The 15115-nt window shown below is 50.1% G+C and overlaps 5 protein-coding genes and 1 non-coding gene across 6 annotated transcripts; 1 reads left to right on the plus strand and 5 right to left on the minus strand.

Moving 5' to 3' along the window:
* Positions 1-549: 549 nt before the first annotated feature.
* On the minus strand, positions 550-2551 carry BKA55DRAFT_562089 (amino acid permease-domain-containing protein). The gene has a single exon (XM_046192221.1). The coding sequence runs from the start codon at positions 2422-2424 to the stop codon at positions 664-666; it is 1761 nt and encodes a 586-aa protein (XP_046051832.1). The 5' UTR covers positions 2425-2551; the 3' UTR covers positions 550-663.
* Positions 2552-3508: 957 nt separating this feature from the next.
* Positions 3509-3592, plus strand: BKA55DRAFT_t100. Its single transcript has one exon. It is a non-coding gene; the product is annotated as a tRNA-Thr (tRNA).
* Positions 3593-3623: 31 nt separating this feature from the next.
* BKA55DRAFT_562090 (uncharacterized protein) lies at positions 3624-4755 on the minus strand. The gene has a single exon (XM_046192222.1). It carries the CDS (start codon positions 4670-4672, stop codon positions 3839-3841), a length of 834 nt encoding a protein of 277 aa, XP_046051833.1. The 5' UTR covers positions 4673-4755; the 3' UTR covers positions 3624-3838.
* Positions 4756-4914: 159 nt separating this feature from the next.
* On the minus strand, positions 4915-5853 carry BKA55DRAFT_562091 (SGNH hydrolase-type esterase domain-containing protein). Its single transcript, XM_046192223.1, has one exon. The coding sequence runs from the start codon at positions 5751-5753 to the stop codon at positions 5019-5021; it is 735 nt and encodes a 244-aa protein (XP_046051834.1). The 5' UTR covers positions 5754-5853; the 3' UTR covers positions 4915-5018.
* A 722-nt stretch (positions 5854-6575) lies between these two features.
* On the minus strand, positions 6576-8486 carry BKA55DRAFT_735949 (general substrate transporter). The gene is made up of 3 exons (XM_046201315.1): positions 6995-8486; positions 6877-6945; positions 6576-6828 (listed from the first exon to the last, which is right to left on the minus strand). The coding sequence occupies exons 1-3, from the start codon at positions 8362-8364 to the stop codon at positions 6660-6662; spliced, it is 1608 nt and encodes a 535-aa protein (XP_046051835.1). The 5' UTR covers positions 8365-8486; the 3' UTR covers positions 6576-6659.
* Positions 8487-8939: 453 nt separating this feature from the next.
* Positions 8940-10236, minus strand: BKA55DRAFT_673493 (uncharacterized protein). The gene is made up of 2 exons (XM_046198033.1): positions 9922-10236; positions 8940-9863 (listed from the first exon to the last, which is right to left on the minus strand). The coding sequence occupies exons 1-2, from the start codon at positions 10071-10073 to the stop codon at positions 8948-8950; spliced, it is 1068 nt and encodes a 355-aa protein (XP_046051836.1). The 5' UTR covers positions 10074-10236; the 3' UTR covers positions 8940-8947.
* Between the last annotated feature and the right edge of the window lie 4879 nt (positions 10237-15115).

The following is a 15115-nucleotide window of genomic DNA, read 5'->3' on the forward strand; positions in this document are numbered from 1 at the left end:
GGTAAAGGCAACCCACGGTTACTGCGAACTCTTCATCTTTCCTATACTTGCGGTCTAGGCGGATATAAAGTGCTTGGCTCTCCTCGTTCGTCTGTTCCTTCGGCTCCCAGTAGGCTGGACTTCCGTTCATGTCCACGCTTAGAACATTAAGACTATTCATGTCCAGAGTAATGGTACCCAAGTTGTCATCGCCAAGGAGGCAAGCGCAAGAATAATGGTCCCGTGGATAACTCTCTGATCGAAGTCAATTTCAAGACGGAGGCCAGTGTGCTTGGTCGCCACGTGCTGGTAGTTGGAGAGCGTGTTGACGTCCCTGGCGAATAACGTGCTACCCATGGTGCAATTGAGTTAATGCGCATTTGCTTCTGTTTGCCGTGAATGCCTTTCTATCAAGAGGTCGTTTCAAAGAGGTAGGTACTATCACATAATGACAAATAACGTCACTCAGCAGCTTTGACTCGGCTAGCGCTGGTACCCATAAGCTACGGTTCTGAGTACTACTTACGGCGATACTCCATACCACGCACCAGACTTCGGACTAAAGCAAAGGTTCAGGTTAATATGGTATAAATCTGTCACAATCATTGGTCTAAACTTTTCTTACATCCTGAGCACTATCTACAAAACAACAGCCTCCATATCTTGTGGTTGGAAACAGGAAACTTAAGCGATCCAGAACCAGATGCGCTCGAGCCAGTTTCTTGGTTGGACGATCGGCCAAGTATGTTCCAAGCGATCAATCTCCGCCTTGCCAGACCAAATATCCATCTCGGAGTACTTGACATACTTTGACTTCTTGATCCACTTGTAACCGAAGATCAAGACAAGGAAAATGGGGATGTTGATGTATGGGGGCAGGAATGTCTTTGCGCTGAAACGTCCTGGGAAGAAGGCATCAAAACCGTTGAAGACGGCAACGATGGTACAGAAGCAGAAGGAGAAGTAAGCCAAGAATGGTTGGAATGGTGACTTAAATGGCAAAGTGTTGCGGTCTATGCCATGGTGGCTAAGACAGTAGTAGAAGCGGAGGTAGGTGAAGGAGACACTCGCCCAGATGATGAGGGCTCCGACACCGCTGAGGTTACTGAACCAGAAGAAGACCTCTGAGCCGCTGTTGCTAACGTTGAGGTACACCAAGAGCCCAAAGATGGTGGTGACGCCCACACAGAGATACGGAACACCGAATCTTTCCCAGGTTAGAATACGGGGTGCTTTGCCATCAAGCGCCGCGGCATAGAGTACTCGAGTGGCGGCGTAGAACAGAGAATTGCCGGAAGACCAGGCAGACGTGAGGATGACAGCATTGATGATGGAGGGAAGGATCTTGATGCCGCCGTTGCGGATGGCAATGACGAAAGGGCTTTGAGCGGCGCCAGGAGCTGACTTGTTGATGGCGTTGAGAAGGTTGGGGTCTTTGGATGAGACGCAGAGACCGACGAGGAAGATGGAGAGAACGTAGAATATAGCGATTCTCCAGAAGACACGGCGAATGGCCTTGGGGATGTTGCGACGGGGATTCTCTGTCTCGCCGGAAGCCATGACGACCATTTCACTGCCACCATAGGAGAAAGTTGCTGTGATGAACACCTTGATGAAGGCGAGGAATCGTCCGAGCGCACCATCTTTGAGGTACTCATTCATGGGCCCGGGGTGATTCCAGTATCGGAAGCCAATAGCCTCACCATTTGGAGCGCCGCCGACAGTGATGATGAACATCAGGATAATAAGGCCGACGATGGTCAACAACTTGATAGCTCCAAAGACAAACTCGGCTTCTCCATATATCCGAACGGGTAAACAGTTGAGAATGACCATGGTGAAGTAGAACAGTGTGATCAATGCGACTTGGGGAATATTATGGTGCCAGTAATTGACGATGACAGCCGAGACAGTGACCTCAATGGGAACACCGATGGCAAACTGGTACCAATAGTTCCAAGCAAGAGCAAAACCAAGAGCAGGGTCGACAAAGCGAGCAGCAAAGATAGGGACGGGGCCGGGGATGGGTAGCCATGATGCCATCTCACCAACACTATTCAAGACACAGTAAATGTTGAAGCCCGTGATAGTGTACGCCAAAAACGCAGAGAGGGGTCCAGCAAGTGACAGAACCTGACCACTACCAACAAAAAGGCCCGTGCCAATGGCACCAGACAAAGCAAGGAACTGAACATGCCTAGACTTGAGCCTGCGGTTCAAAGTACCGACATTTCGGTTCTCGTAATCCTCAGCCTTGACGTTGGTTGGGAGTGTTGGTTCGATGGTGGGCGACTCCCTGCCAGCTTCTATATCGGGGTTTTTCTTGTCGATATCCATGTTATGCAGCAGTGGTTGTATCTCCCCTGGCGATGCGTGAGATGAGTGGTGATTGTGAGGAGACATCGTGGAAAGGGAGAGGAGACGCGGCTCTGAGGTATTAAGCATAAAAGGTCTCTCTACTCGTCATTCGTACTGAAAAGCTCCGTGGGCAAGTTTTCCCGGACTTGCAAAATTGGTACTTGAGCCGGCGATGATGGTGAGTGCTCCCCACGCTATGACAAAGAGTTGTGAGGGTTGGTACAAGGGTTAGTCCAATCGATGGCGATGGACCTGCAAGAATTTTCATGTTTGTGCAGATGCATTTTTGGCGATAAGTTGATGATCACCAGATAATAATTGATTAACATGCTCCCACATAAACTACATGGTATTGAGTTAGTGCTCTAAGGGGACGATCTGCAGACTAAACGGCCCTTGGATGCGGGCCCATAACCTAAAAGGGAAGCTCGTCTCTCACAACCAATGATTGATGGACTGAGCCGTGATAACCGGCTTGGCAAGTGATCCGAGGTCGGTGATGCACTGATTGATAAGATGACGAGGCAAGGATCTCGCGGAAGATGCGTATCAATCTGTAGAGATCAAGCCATTGTTCCGCGGTTGGCTCCACTATCTCCCGAAGGTGTTGCTTGTGATTTTAATGTCTCAAATTCACGGGATGAGGTCTATTTGGAACCCAAGTCCGGTTTTGTTCCTGTGTTCGCTCGAGACATAACCGTGTCGCGTCGTCGTTTGGTTAGCCGGCGCGTATTTAGAAGCCCGTTCCTGTACTAGCTACCCTATTGCTACAAATGCAGTTGTTGCGATTACGTTCCAGCACCTTTTGATTTCTTCTGTCAATATGCAGTATGGGTATGTGAAGTATGTTAGTCCATATGAATTAGTCTATAAGCAATACTGTAACAGTTTAAGCGTTCAAGTTGCTGGTATTCAGCCGTGAAGGAGATAGTTCTTCAAACATAGCATACGCGCTCTTTGCACCTTGCAAGAACATCAGCTCATGCCTTATTTACCCGGATCATGTAGTATCAGCGTGTAACGACAATACTGTCTTATCAACTTTTTGGACCCTCCAGTTTAAACAATTTGTAACCATTTAGCAACGGATCCAGAGGGAGCTTCACGCTGCGCACAGTGGTTTCGCATCTATGGACTGTCTCACAAAGTGGTTCTCAACCAATAAGATAACGCCCCGTTGGCTCAGTGGTAAAGCGTATCACTAGTAAATTACTACGAAATGATAAGATCACTGGTTCGATTCCAGTACGGGGCATGCCAATCAATCTGATCTTATCTAATCAGATCTTCTTTTTGCCTTTGGAGTAACTTACATGTATCCATATCTGGCTCTAGCAAAGGTAGTTTGCCTTTTGCCATGATTAATCCTTCGCTTCTTATTCACTGAGTCGGGAGCAGCTACCTTGGTCCCTGATTCTAAACAAATGTTTCTCAAATTAGTGTGGCCTATAATACAAATGAAAATACATAGAGACAACTCCCGGAACCCATGTTGCCAGAATCAAGCCTTCGCCAGTGCACCATCGACAATTTCCCAGGTATGATCCCTCACTTTCCGGATCTGTTCCTCACTCCAAGCCGGCTTCTCGAAAACCTTTCCCTTCCGACTCACAAAAGCGTAATTCTTGTCCTTGATCTTCGTAGCTTCATCCACGCCATTCAGCATGTACTCAGCACAAGTGTCCGGTGAAACACCCAAGACAGAGGCTAGACCAGTTGAAGGGAGACGCATATACCAGGGGAGTGAATGCATGATGTTCGTGTTGACAAGACCGGGGAGCGCATGGATGAAATGTCGGTTCTTTCCCTCAGCTTTCTGCTCGGCCGCGTAGTTCTGGATCATGGCGTCTGTCATGGAGAGACAGTGAGCTGCTGCGCTTCCGAGGCTGAAGGTGTTCTTGAGATCCAGATCGTCCCAATTGAGTTTATCGGGACTTCCACCAGTGCTATCAAGCACAATCAAAACCTTGGCATCGTCGGTGAGAGATGGAAGAAGTTCGCGAATGAGTAGTTGTCGTCCGTAGTAATGAAGCGCCATCTTGAGGTCGATGCCTTCAGGCGTCTCTGTCCTTCCAGCGGTTGTGAGAATGCCCTGAGAGAGAACGAGGGTGCTGAACCGATCTTGCGACGCCTTGAGTTCATCGGTGTAAGTTTTAATAGCGCGCATTGAAGACGCGTCTAATTGTTTGAATTGGATGTTTGAGTGGGGAATGTTCTTTGGCTCATTGCGACCGCTGATGATGACGGTTGATGAGGGGGAGTTGGCGGCGATGCGACAGGCGATGCCGTAGCCGATACCGCCTGTTCCGCCGACCACTAGAGACTTTGCTGCCATGATGTTTAGTTTCGGGATGATTGAGGTGATTGATTGAGTGATGATTGTGCCGTGGGTCGTGTCTTTATGTAATTAAAGGTGACGCCATGTCTGGTGATAACAATTTCGGAGTTTATGCTTCTGCGCTAAACTCCGGATTTATTTGATACCCGCTTACCCTCCGCTCCGCAGTCAAGGACAAGCCACTCCGCAGGACCAATCATCGTTCACTTCCATGAGAGAACAGTCTATTTTCGTATACCGGACAGATAAAGGTCATGGCTTGAAGTAAGCAGTTTGTTGCATTATGCAGTCATCACTATGTTCTCATTCAACATCAATATACATATAATCACAAGTATCGAGATCATGCCCCAAGCCCAGTTCCTGGCGCATCTTCAGGACTCATCTTGACCGGCATCTTCAACCAACCCTTCTTATCAGCCTCTAAAATCGCCTTCAACCACGCATTCGCCATCTTCTCATAACCATCATCATTCGGGTGTTTTGTATCACCAAGATCCTCCTTCTTGATATCAATTGGGACTTCAAGAATGTGCTTTCCTTTCTTTTGCCTCGCTGAGATAAGTGATCGAACTTGAGGGTTGAATTTATCTGTATTCGCCTGCATCTTCTTATCGTTGGCCCAAATAACTGGTGCTAGGCAGATTGTCACGTCTGGTGCGACTTTGAAGATTCCGTCGACGATATCTGCAAGAATGGATGCAGCAATGTCGAGATCCTTTCCTTGGTCCATGTTGTTGGTGCCGGCGTGTATGAGAATGACATTAGGACGGGCTTGGATTGGCTTTTGCCAGTAGCCGTTGATGTCGGCGAGCATTTTTCCACTGTGACCTTCGTGATGTCCATCAACCATATTACCGTTCTTCAACGTCCCGACCATATTGACCTTCACGCCTTGCTTTAGGATCTTCTGTCGCAATGGGAGACGGTATCCAACTAAACCCGTCGAGCCTGTTCCTTTTGTGATGGAGTCGCCTAATGGCAGAACTCGGATGTTGGGAAGGGCAGCGGCTGGTGAAATGGACGTTGCCATAAACACCGCCAACAAAGTAAGCGCATTCCAAACGGTTGATAGCATTTCGAACAAGGTTGCAGTCAGCTGGGCTGTCGAAGATGGTGTTGAGATCTTGACTTCACGATAGAGCCTCGGGAACCCAGAAAGTGGCGTCGAATGAGAACCTCAGCCGAATAAATAGCCTCGCCAACAATCGCCATCTCCCTCCCTTGACATCATCTTAACAAACCTCATAAGACCGTAATGCAGGTCAGTCAGCCATTTCATGCAAGTAAGATATCGTGGTGTAAGCTCATTGGTGTCTTTCTATTCCGGCAAAACATGAATGCCGGTGACCACCGCAGAGTGTGCCACCAATGCATCCAACTCCATGACGCTTGCAGCATTATACGAGAGTCGTTATCTTGGCTCGCTTAGAGATTCACACGGGAATGGCGGATTGAGGGCCTTGCAGCTTATGTGACAGGGGTTATGGTTGGGGAAGGTTACTATGAATGCTTGATGACGAAACGATTGATCGCGTGGACAATAGTGGTTGATGCTAAGTGCAATACTATGACACTGATATAAGCTGAGGGGTAGGTCATGAGCTTGACCGGATTGATCATATTACTGTTTTGTGATGAGCTTTGTTTCTCATCGCCGCTGTTGAGTTATTCCCATTGTTATCCCCAACCTCCCCATATTTGATCACCAACTGCAACTGCGCCGCATGAAGCTAACATGAATCGTCATTTATTGGAGCATACCTACAACTACCCTACCCATGTTATAGGCGATCGACGATTTATTCTCGAAGGGCTTTTGGCAAATGAATTGACTAAATAGCCATGAATTTTTGGAGATGTTGCGATATCATAGCATATACCATTAATGAAGTGATGCTTATCTGGGTCGAAGCAAGGCGTCTTTGCTATGTACTATCAAAATAATTATTCTCGTCATTTATACTGGTTCCGGCTAACCCGGTTAAGCTCTCTCTACTCGCGAAACAGTGGGCTCTTTATCGGCATCATCTCCATCATCAAGCATGTCATCCATCTTCGACTGGCTATTGTGAAACTTGCTAGTAGCTGCTGCCGCATCGCCCTTTCTCCCTGTGTCAAAGAGGACAGAGACCTCTTCAATAGTCATGTTTCTGCGATCGTCAGCGGGATGTCAAGCACAAAAGTTAATAGAAACATACCTTGTCTCAGGGAAGAAGAACAGAATAAGAACAAGATACATGGCGATGACCGCAATGTAGACGATGTAGCTACCTCAGGTTAGTGATGTCTCGATGGAGTGATATCCAATGGACTTACTATTTCCACGCAATTGCCTCGAGTGCAACAGGGTTAACCCATTGATTGAAAGCCAGCGCAACACTCTGAACACTTAGTTCAATACTTAATCCCTTCAGTCTCAGATTATACGGAAGAATCTCCGCCCCGTAAGCAAAAGGTAGTGGCGACCAACTAATGCAGTAGAAAGTCTTGAAGAGATACATCATCGGAACCACAGCGATACCGACGCCATGTGATGGATTCTCAGCAAACGAGCCACTGAGACCAGTGATGATTGTGTAAGCGACACACATACCAACCGTGCCTGTGATCCAGAGCGTACGGCGGCCGAGGCGCTCAGCACTCATGGCTCCTGCATAAGCCCACATGAGGGACCAAATCGCCATGCCACCGTTGATGCCCGCGATGGCACTGGAAGAAGTGATACCGACGAGTTTGAGGGCTGGTGATAGGTAATACGCGATGATGCCGTTGCCAACCCAGTTGGAGCCCGTGCCCATGGTCACAAGAACGAGGAGGCGGCGTCTGTTACCGGGCGTCTTGAGGAAGTCGCTGTACTTGGAGTTGTTGTTCTCCTTCTCCAACTGCAAAGCTTGGCAGATTTCGTCAAACTCGTATCGTACCAACTCGTCATTGAGATCGCCGTTGGAATGTTCGTCGGCAAGAACTTTGAGGGCTTCTTCGGCTCGGTCGTGGTCGATCAGCCATCGAGGGCTTTCGGGGACAAAGAGAAGATGAACAAGGACAACAGCTGGAGCAAAAGCTTGGAACAGGCAGGGTGCTCGCCATCTCCACTGGGTATCTGGCCAAGACAGTGTGCCATAACAGAACCACGCAGCAACGATTTGACCGACATAATAATTGCTGTAATACGCTGTAGCGACGTATGGTCTTAGGCGAGGATGTGCCAGTTCCTGAAGCAGTGCAATACCGGTGATCTTTCCGAAAGGTCCAGCCGCACCGATAATGACTCTACCACCAATAAACGTTCCGATATTCTTCGCAAAAGCATTGAGGAATGCGCCGAGGATTAACAACACTGAACCGACAGCCAAACACCACTTCCTTCCCCAAAGTCCGTTGATCCACGACGCTGCGAAGGGAGTGATGATTGCCGGGAGAAACAGACTGGCCGAGATCAGACCTAGGGTGTTTCCTGACGGATAGTTGAAGTATTCTTCCCATTGGGGGATCGCTTGGAGACCGTTCATGAGCGAGGCGTCGAAGCCGAGGTAGAATACAGCAAAGTAGAAGCCAACGCAGTGCCAGACATTCTTACGCAGGCCGGAGTCCTTGTACCACGTTGGATGAGTGTTGTTTTTGAGATGAGCATAGTGTAAGGTCCTGGTGGCCTTGGGCCTGAAGAACTCAGTGACTGCCTTGAACATCTTTGAGGACTAACAGATCAAGGTGATTAGAGAGCCATGACCAGAGACAAGTATCGTTTGCACGACCCGTCCCCAGTCACTTATATATCCTCACAACAGAATCCGTCGCCTTGGGTCGGAGCTAATGTCTCTGCGGGGTAGACCTGGGGTAGACCTGGGGTAGCGGATAAACATGCCCATGAGCTGATCCTTTCTCGACATGGTTACAAGCTCGGTTACAGTATTTGATCCTCCAGTCGGACGGATGACCGACTTATCGAACAGAAGTCCAGGTTGCTAGACGGATTGATGTCCGGGCAGGAAGGCTGTATGCTTCCGGGAATATGCCTACTACATTTCCCTTGTGTCCACAATGGCCTTGATAGTAGTGGTTTGGAGACCACTATAAGCTATTAGGGGGTTGTATTATAATGCCTTGCGGTGTTCGTGGAGCTAGAGAGGGGGACTTCAATGGTCTTGACCAGTTTGTTCGGATTTGCGTATTCAGACAGCTACGGGCAAGGAAGAACAGGCATCTCAATCATGTAGAAATAGTAACGATCAAAAAACCTATGATCAGAATGCTTTTATTATGTAGGCAATCTTATGAAGAAGCCCGTTCAAAGGCCTCGCGGTTCACTGCCGTAGTCGGCTCGCCACAAAACTCCCCATTCTCATCCACTACCCTCAGAATATTTTCCATAGCCATTAGCTCAAAATTAATTCTAGTCGTAATAGCTGCTCCTCCATTATGACAAGTTAGTGTGACGTTATCCATAGCTGCAAGTTCCTTCGAGACTTGAGGTTCGTGGTAATGAACATCTAAACCGGCAGCTGAGATCTTGCCACTCTTCAGCGCTTCGATCAGCGCATCCTCATTGACAATTTGACCTCTAGCCGTGTTGACAAGCCTTGTACCATCTTTCATCGCAGCGAATGCTTCTTTGTTGATGAGATCTTGAGTATGAGCGTTGAGCGGGGTATGTAGAGTGACACAATCGGCGATGCCCAATAGCTCGTGGAGAGATGAATGATATGTCGCTTGGAGCTCTTCCTCAACTTCTGGTGGTGAACGAACCACGTCGTAATAGTGAATCTTCATACCCAGAGCCAAGCCTGCTTTGCGGGCCACTAATTTGCTGATGTTACCAAGACCGACAATACCGAGAATGTGGCCTCGGGGATTGTAAGAGATGGTCGCGATCAGTTTGTGCATCCTTTGGAACTCCGCTGGATCACAGGTACGTGCACCACGCTGAGAAAGCCAGAAGTTTCGGAATACAGAAAGGATCATGAACAGAGCAGTGTCGGAGACGGCTTCATCGCTGGCGCCGGCGCCGTTGGCGTACCAGATGCGACGGCGACCAAGAGCATCAACATCAGCCCAATTAAAGCCTGCACCAGCCGACGCAAAGATCCGGACTGAGGGTGGCAGAAGTGATATGAGTTCTTCATCCCATTGACCCATCTCACCACCCGTCTGGAAATGTGGACGATATATTGCCGAGAACTGGCCATATCTGACAACGTATTAGCATTTACTCAGACAGTGAACCACGGGTGCTCTGAAAGACTCACTTGTTCTCTTTTAGTGCTTTGATGAAAGACTCTCTATCAGGCTCTTCGTTTGCAACCACGTCAAATCTTTTAGTAAAGACATTGTTATAAAAATCATGATTGTACTTAATGTCCTCTCCTACGCGGAGAACGATGGGTTTCCTTGACGCCATAACGAGATGTTAAGCAGGCGTTTCTTGGTAACGATGATTTATCACCAGTGATTTGGTCTGTTGTTGGTTGATCAAAAATTATCCCAGGTTAGGCAGCTGCTTTCTATCACGGGTCTTTGTTTACTTAGGTATCATTTCATGTCAATTATGCCTGGATTGCCGTTGTTCTCACTCGACCAATGGGCTCGATGATCTCAACACGGAAATGTGACCGGCGTTGTCGTAAGCCCGGGATAAATCCGTTAGCATGAGGGGGAACTTCATGAACGGTCTTCACTTCTGCACACCGAGAACGTGCATTCTTGGCATTATCCGAGATAATCTCCCTGCGGTTCTTATAAACGTGGAATTCATTTCACAACTGATATAGCTAATGGCTTATATTGTGATGGTATTGCGATACAGGCAGGTCGTAGTTGCCGCCATGCGACTGAGAAAACGGCTGAACGAAGTATTGTGCCGATACCCGATATCGCGACTCAACCCTCGGAAATGGCTCTGGTGATAACGAGTGGAGGCATCAATGATGTGACTTGGAGGGCGAATAGGAACGAAGACCGAAAGCTCGACGAGTAATCCCTGAGCATGATCCTTGTCTGTTTCCGACGGTATTGCATTCTCATTCGTTATTGTTATTCCGATGAGATAATGTAGTCTGCAGTCCAGCAATCGCTCCCTCGCTCTGTTAGACAAAAGTCGAACAGCCCCAGAAACTCGTGGTTCTTGTCTGGTCGTTTGAGCTAGGTTTCTATGTATCGGAAGGCTCAAAGAATTGTATAGGATTCAACACGATGACGCAGTACTTTGGTACAGGTTTGGTGCGGTTAAAATATGTATGCGTTGCCTGCTGGATTCTGACACGCGATTGAAATGATGCCCCAGCAGGGGATTAATTTAAGCCCATGCCTGGAATGATATTTATAATTAACATCCTTTGAGAGGTCAACGCCGAACAAATGTGAGAATAATAGCAAAACGCATGAATAGAGTTCCGTCTATTATACTTGTCAGTATGTTATGTTATGTTATGTTATGTATATTTTTCGTCCGGGGGGCCGTAGGCCCCGAAAGTCTCCTAATGGAGCACAGGACGTGCTGAGCTAGAGAAATTGGGACCTATCTACACACTAATTACAGAATACTATGACTTCCTCTCGAATTCCAATTCTGCAGACGCGTCGATAGACCTCACACTATCCAGCATATCAACGGCACAAATGGCGCATCTTATCTAGCCTGTTACCCGTCAGCGGGATGATCAGGCGCGGCTGATGAACGACAGCCGCAAGGTAAGCCCGTTGTTAGGCGATCGTGAGCCTCTGGGCGCGGTAGCCTCAGGGCTGCCTTCAAGTGGTCACGATCAGATAGAGGGCGTGCTAGCGCCCTTCATCTGGCCGAGAACAGGTAAGAGAGAAAGGTAAGAAAAAGGAAATGTATAAGGGTAAAAGAGGGGAGGAAGGATGCGAGTGCGTCCCGGGTCGTGCTCGTCTAATAACGAGGACAGATCTTTCCAAAGAAAACGCTGGCTTTAGACAGTTCGGTGAACTTGGTGAAGTCTCTTCCTGTTGCCAGGTTGACTGCTGCATTCGGTGAGGGTGCCAACCTCATCCGATGACGCGGCGGTACCTTTCTGCAGTAGAAGATGTGGTCCGGTGCTTTGCGTCGGTTGCATGAGCAGACCAGGCGTGCATCACTATGGTCGAATCTCTCGTGATATGCGGCGAAGTCCCCATGAAGCGACCTTGCTGCCAGCAGATGGTGCAAGGCTGCACGCGGGAGCGACAGCTCCGGCGGACAGCCTGTAGTCGCCTTGAGATTGAGTCTTTTGTACTGCTCAGGAGCGGAGGTGGACCACCACGCCTGGAACGCTTCTTTCGGCTTCTGTCTTGCGATTCTTCGTAGGTAAGCCAGCGTCGGTTGAGCGCCTTCGGGCTCGGGGAGCGATGACGCTGCCTTTGCCAGCTTGTCGGCCTGTTCGTTGCCAGGGATGTTGGAGTGCCCTGGCACCCAGCGAACTTGGATGGCTCCATGCGATGTCGTCAGAGCTTGGAACTCGAGAAAGACGTTTTGAGAGGATTCAGAAGGAGTGCCTCGTAGACACGTGGCGGCTGCCAGGTTATCTAGGCAGATGAATATATTCTGTGTTGCTAATTCTCGCAGGTTTAGAGCAGCCTTCAGGCCCTCTAAAGCCCCGGTAGCTTCAGCATCGAAAACCTCAGCAGGTCCGAGGCGACCTGATCCGTCAAAGATGGGGATATTGTTCTGATGGATGGTGAAGCCATAGCTGGCAGCCCCTTCTGAGGAAAGAGAGCCATCCGAGTATACGACCAAGGTGAGCGGGTCGAGAGACTCGACCCAGCGGGAAAAGGCGTCAGCCGATTTCTCTTTAGACGCTGTCTGCAGTGGGGGCAACTGTTCTTGATGGAAGCATCGATAGACGAGTTTCGGCCGCGTGCAGGGTGCAAAGAGTTCGTTTGCACGTCGAAGGCGCGTCCTGAAGCTGCTCTCTGCCTGTATTTGATATCTTCGTTTGATGAGGTCGTGGTAAGTAGGCTGTCGGGGCGGGCGCGTTCGGATCGCCAGAGGATGAGCCTCATCCAGCGATTTGAGTCGTGCGGAGAACCTAAGTCGCCTCGCGTCAAGCAATTGATCGACTGGTGGTATCCCGCTTTCTCTGTGGAGGACGGTGATGGGTGTCGTCTTCCAGACGGGAAGAATGGCCTTCATAGCCTGTTTCATGGCTTTTGTCATTATTTGCACGAGATGCTGGTTACTCGATGGTAGATCTTTCGTAGGATGGGTCCACCGCGGCCTGGTCTTGCCCGGGTACCACGCCTCTGAGCCGTGGAGCAGCACTGGCTCGACACATGCTCTGACGGCGCCTCGCACGGCGCTCGGTAGAGGGCCGTGTACCGTGTTGGTGAGCCCCCGCAAATGATAAGCCACTGCCTTTGCTTTGGCCGCCCACTTTTCGACATGAAGTCGAAAAGATAGTCTGCTATCCAACCAGATACCAAGCCAGCGTAGAGCTGGTTCAGGGTATTTCTCGACATCGCCGTGGCGCACTGCCGGCGCAGTCCTGAGTTTGCTGCGGGAGAAATGCATGACTTCGGTCTTCTTCGTGTCGAAGGACACGCCATTCTCCGCGCCCCATCGCACCATCTCGGCGATGGAACTAGATGCCATGGCAGAAGTCTCGTCTACTGTGTCGCCTATGGACAGGATGGCCGTGTCGTCTGCATAGCCGAAGCGACCCTGAGGGTTCCCTAATCGATAGATTGGCTCAGTGTAGAGCAGAAAGAGGATTGGCGATACCGGCGACCCCTGAGGGAGGCCGCACTGAAGGGGAGAAGAGGGCGTGACTGTGTCTTGGTACCTGACACGCGCCGACCGGCCGCCCATGAAGGAGCCGGCCCAGCGAGCCAGATGATTAGGCCAGCCTTGCTCACGAAGACGCAGGACGAGCCTGTTGCGCATGACGGTGTCGAAAGCACCTTGGACGTCCATTGTGACTAGAGTCGCCACCTTCTTGCGTGCAAACGCTTCTTCAATATCATGGACCAGAGCAGTTACCAAGTCTGTTGCCGACCTCTTGGGGAGCGCCCCAGCTTGCTGCGGATGAAGGACGCTGTAGTGAACGGCTGCCCAGGCTAGGCGGCGCGCGATCAGTCGTTCTAGTCCCTTACCAAGACAGGAGAGCAGTGAGATGGGTCGCCATGCTCGTGGTTCGGTAAGGTCTCTCCGTCCCGGTTTCGCGATCATGACCACCTCCGCCTCCTTGAATGGTTTTGGATGATGGCCTATGGTAAGGCATCTTTCGAAGAGACGCCGGACGTGTGTACCGATGGTATGCCATACTGCTTCAAGAAGTTTGACTGTGATGTTGTCTGACCCTGGGGATGTATTGCCTGTGTGACAAGTCGCATATTGCGCCTCCTCCAGAGAGATTTCGGGAGAGAATGGGATCGATCTAGGTGGGAATACTGGCGTCCATGCGTTTGCGATGTCGTCCTCCGCAGTTCTTCGTTCAAGCGTGGCCTGTCGGAGTGCGTTGGCTTTATCCATCTGGCTTTCGTACACGACGTTATCGACCTGTAGAGGTGGCGGCTGGAAGGCTCCTGGGGACTTTAGCCACCGGACAGCTTTGAAAACGTCGCTACTGCTGGAGAAGCCATCGATGAGGTTACGCCAATAGCGCCTCTTGGCCCGACGGACCACACGATGAAAGCCTCTTTTGGCGATCTGAACGTCCTGGTTGAAGCCGAGTGGGTAGCTTCTTCTGATGGCTCGAAAAGCAGCCGCGGCGTCGGCGCACTCCTCCGTCCACCAGGGAGCCGGGCGTCCGCCTTTCCGCGCGGGCCTCCCAGACGCTTTTGCTGCTGATGTTAGTAGACTCACGAGTGAAGACGCAAGCTCGTCCAGCTCCTCGGGGGTCGAATCTGTGAGGGGGATTCCTGTAGCGCCAAGCTCTACGATCTCGACGAATCGTTTAAGCTCGTCTTCCGTCGTCACTCGAATCTTGCCTGGCTGCACCGGAGTCGATCTGACGTCTGGGAAGGTCAGGCTGAGCGTGAAGTGGTCAGAGCTGGTGGCGAGATGGTCCTCGACGATAGCTTCAGCAAGTGGTAGGTTAGTAAAGGCAAGATCGATTGTGTTGCCGTACGGGTTTGTTGGGATATCTAAAGTGTTGAGAAGGCTGAGGTCATTCTCAGACACCCATCCTGCTATCTCTTGCCCCCGGTTCGTAGTTTGGCCTGTTTGCCAGCTACGATGTCTGGCATTGAAATCGCCAGCTACGAGGCAACGTTCCGGGACAGACCATTGAAATAGCGTGTCTAGGGCGTCCCTCTCGTCGTTCTGACGATAGAAGTTGACTATGGTCATGCCGTTGATCGCGAGCCAGAGAATGTCTCGGGTCTGGAAGGGCCGAATTTGGTCGGCAAGGAGTCTGGGGTCTCGCCGGACATATGTCATCACTCTAGGCCGAGTATCGTTGCTATTCCACATGTCGACCGGCGTGAATGTGTCGTATGCAGGGTGAG

The sequence above is a fragment of the Fusarium redolens genome (assembly GCF_020744475.1).
Source record: "Fusarium redolens strain MPI-CAGE-AT-0023 chromosome Unknown BKA55scaffold_5, whole genome shotgun sequence".
Lineage (NCBI taxonomy): Eukaryota > Fungi > Ascomycota > Sordariomycetes > Hypocreales > Nectriaceae > Fusarium > Fusarium redolens.

What these genes read in the sequence shown, in the direction of transcription:
- BKA55DRAFT_735949 (XM_046201315.1), bottom strand. Translation starts at nt 8,364, where the DNA reads ATGTTCAAGGCAGTCACTGAGTTCTTCAGGCCCAAGGCCACCAGGACC. An exon ending in GAGGCAATTGCGTGGAAATA is followed by an intron (nt 6,946 to 6,994) that starts GTAAGTCCATTG and finishes AACCTGAGGTAG; the next exon opens with CTACATCGTCTACATTGCGG. An exon ending in TTCTTCTTCCCTGAGACAAG is followed by an intron (nt 6,829 to 6,876) that starts GTATGTTTCTAT and finishes TGACGATCGCAG; the next exon opens with AAACATGACTATTGAAGAGG.
- BKA55DRAFT_562090 (XM_046192222.1), bottom strand. Translation starts at nt 4,672, where the DNA reads ATGGCAGCAAAGTCTCTAGTGGTCGGCGGAACAGGCGGTATCGGCTAC.
- BKA55DRAFT_562089 (XM_046192221.1), bottom strand. Translation starts at nt 2,424, where the DNA reads ATGCTTAATACCTCAGAGCCGCGTCTCCTCTCCCTTTCCACGATGTCT.
- BKA55DRAFT_673493 (XM_046198033.1), bottom strand. Translation starts at nt 10,073, where the DNA reads ATGGCGTCAAGGAAACCCATCGTTCTCCGCGTAGGAGAGGACATTAAG. An exon ending in AAAGCACTAAAAGAGAACAA is followed by an intron (nt 9,864 to 9,921) that starts GTGAGTCTTTCA and finishes ATACGTTGTCAG; the next exon opens with ATATGGCCAGTTCTCGGCAA.
- BKA55DRAFT_562091 (XM_046192223.1), bottom strand. Translation starts at nt 5,753, where the DNA reads ATGCTATCAACCGTTTGGAATGCGCTTACTTTGTTGGCGGTGTTTATG.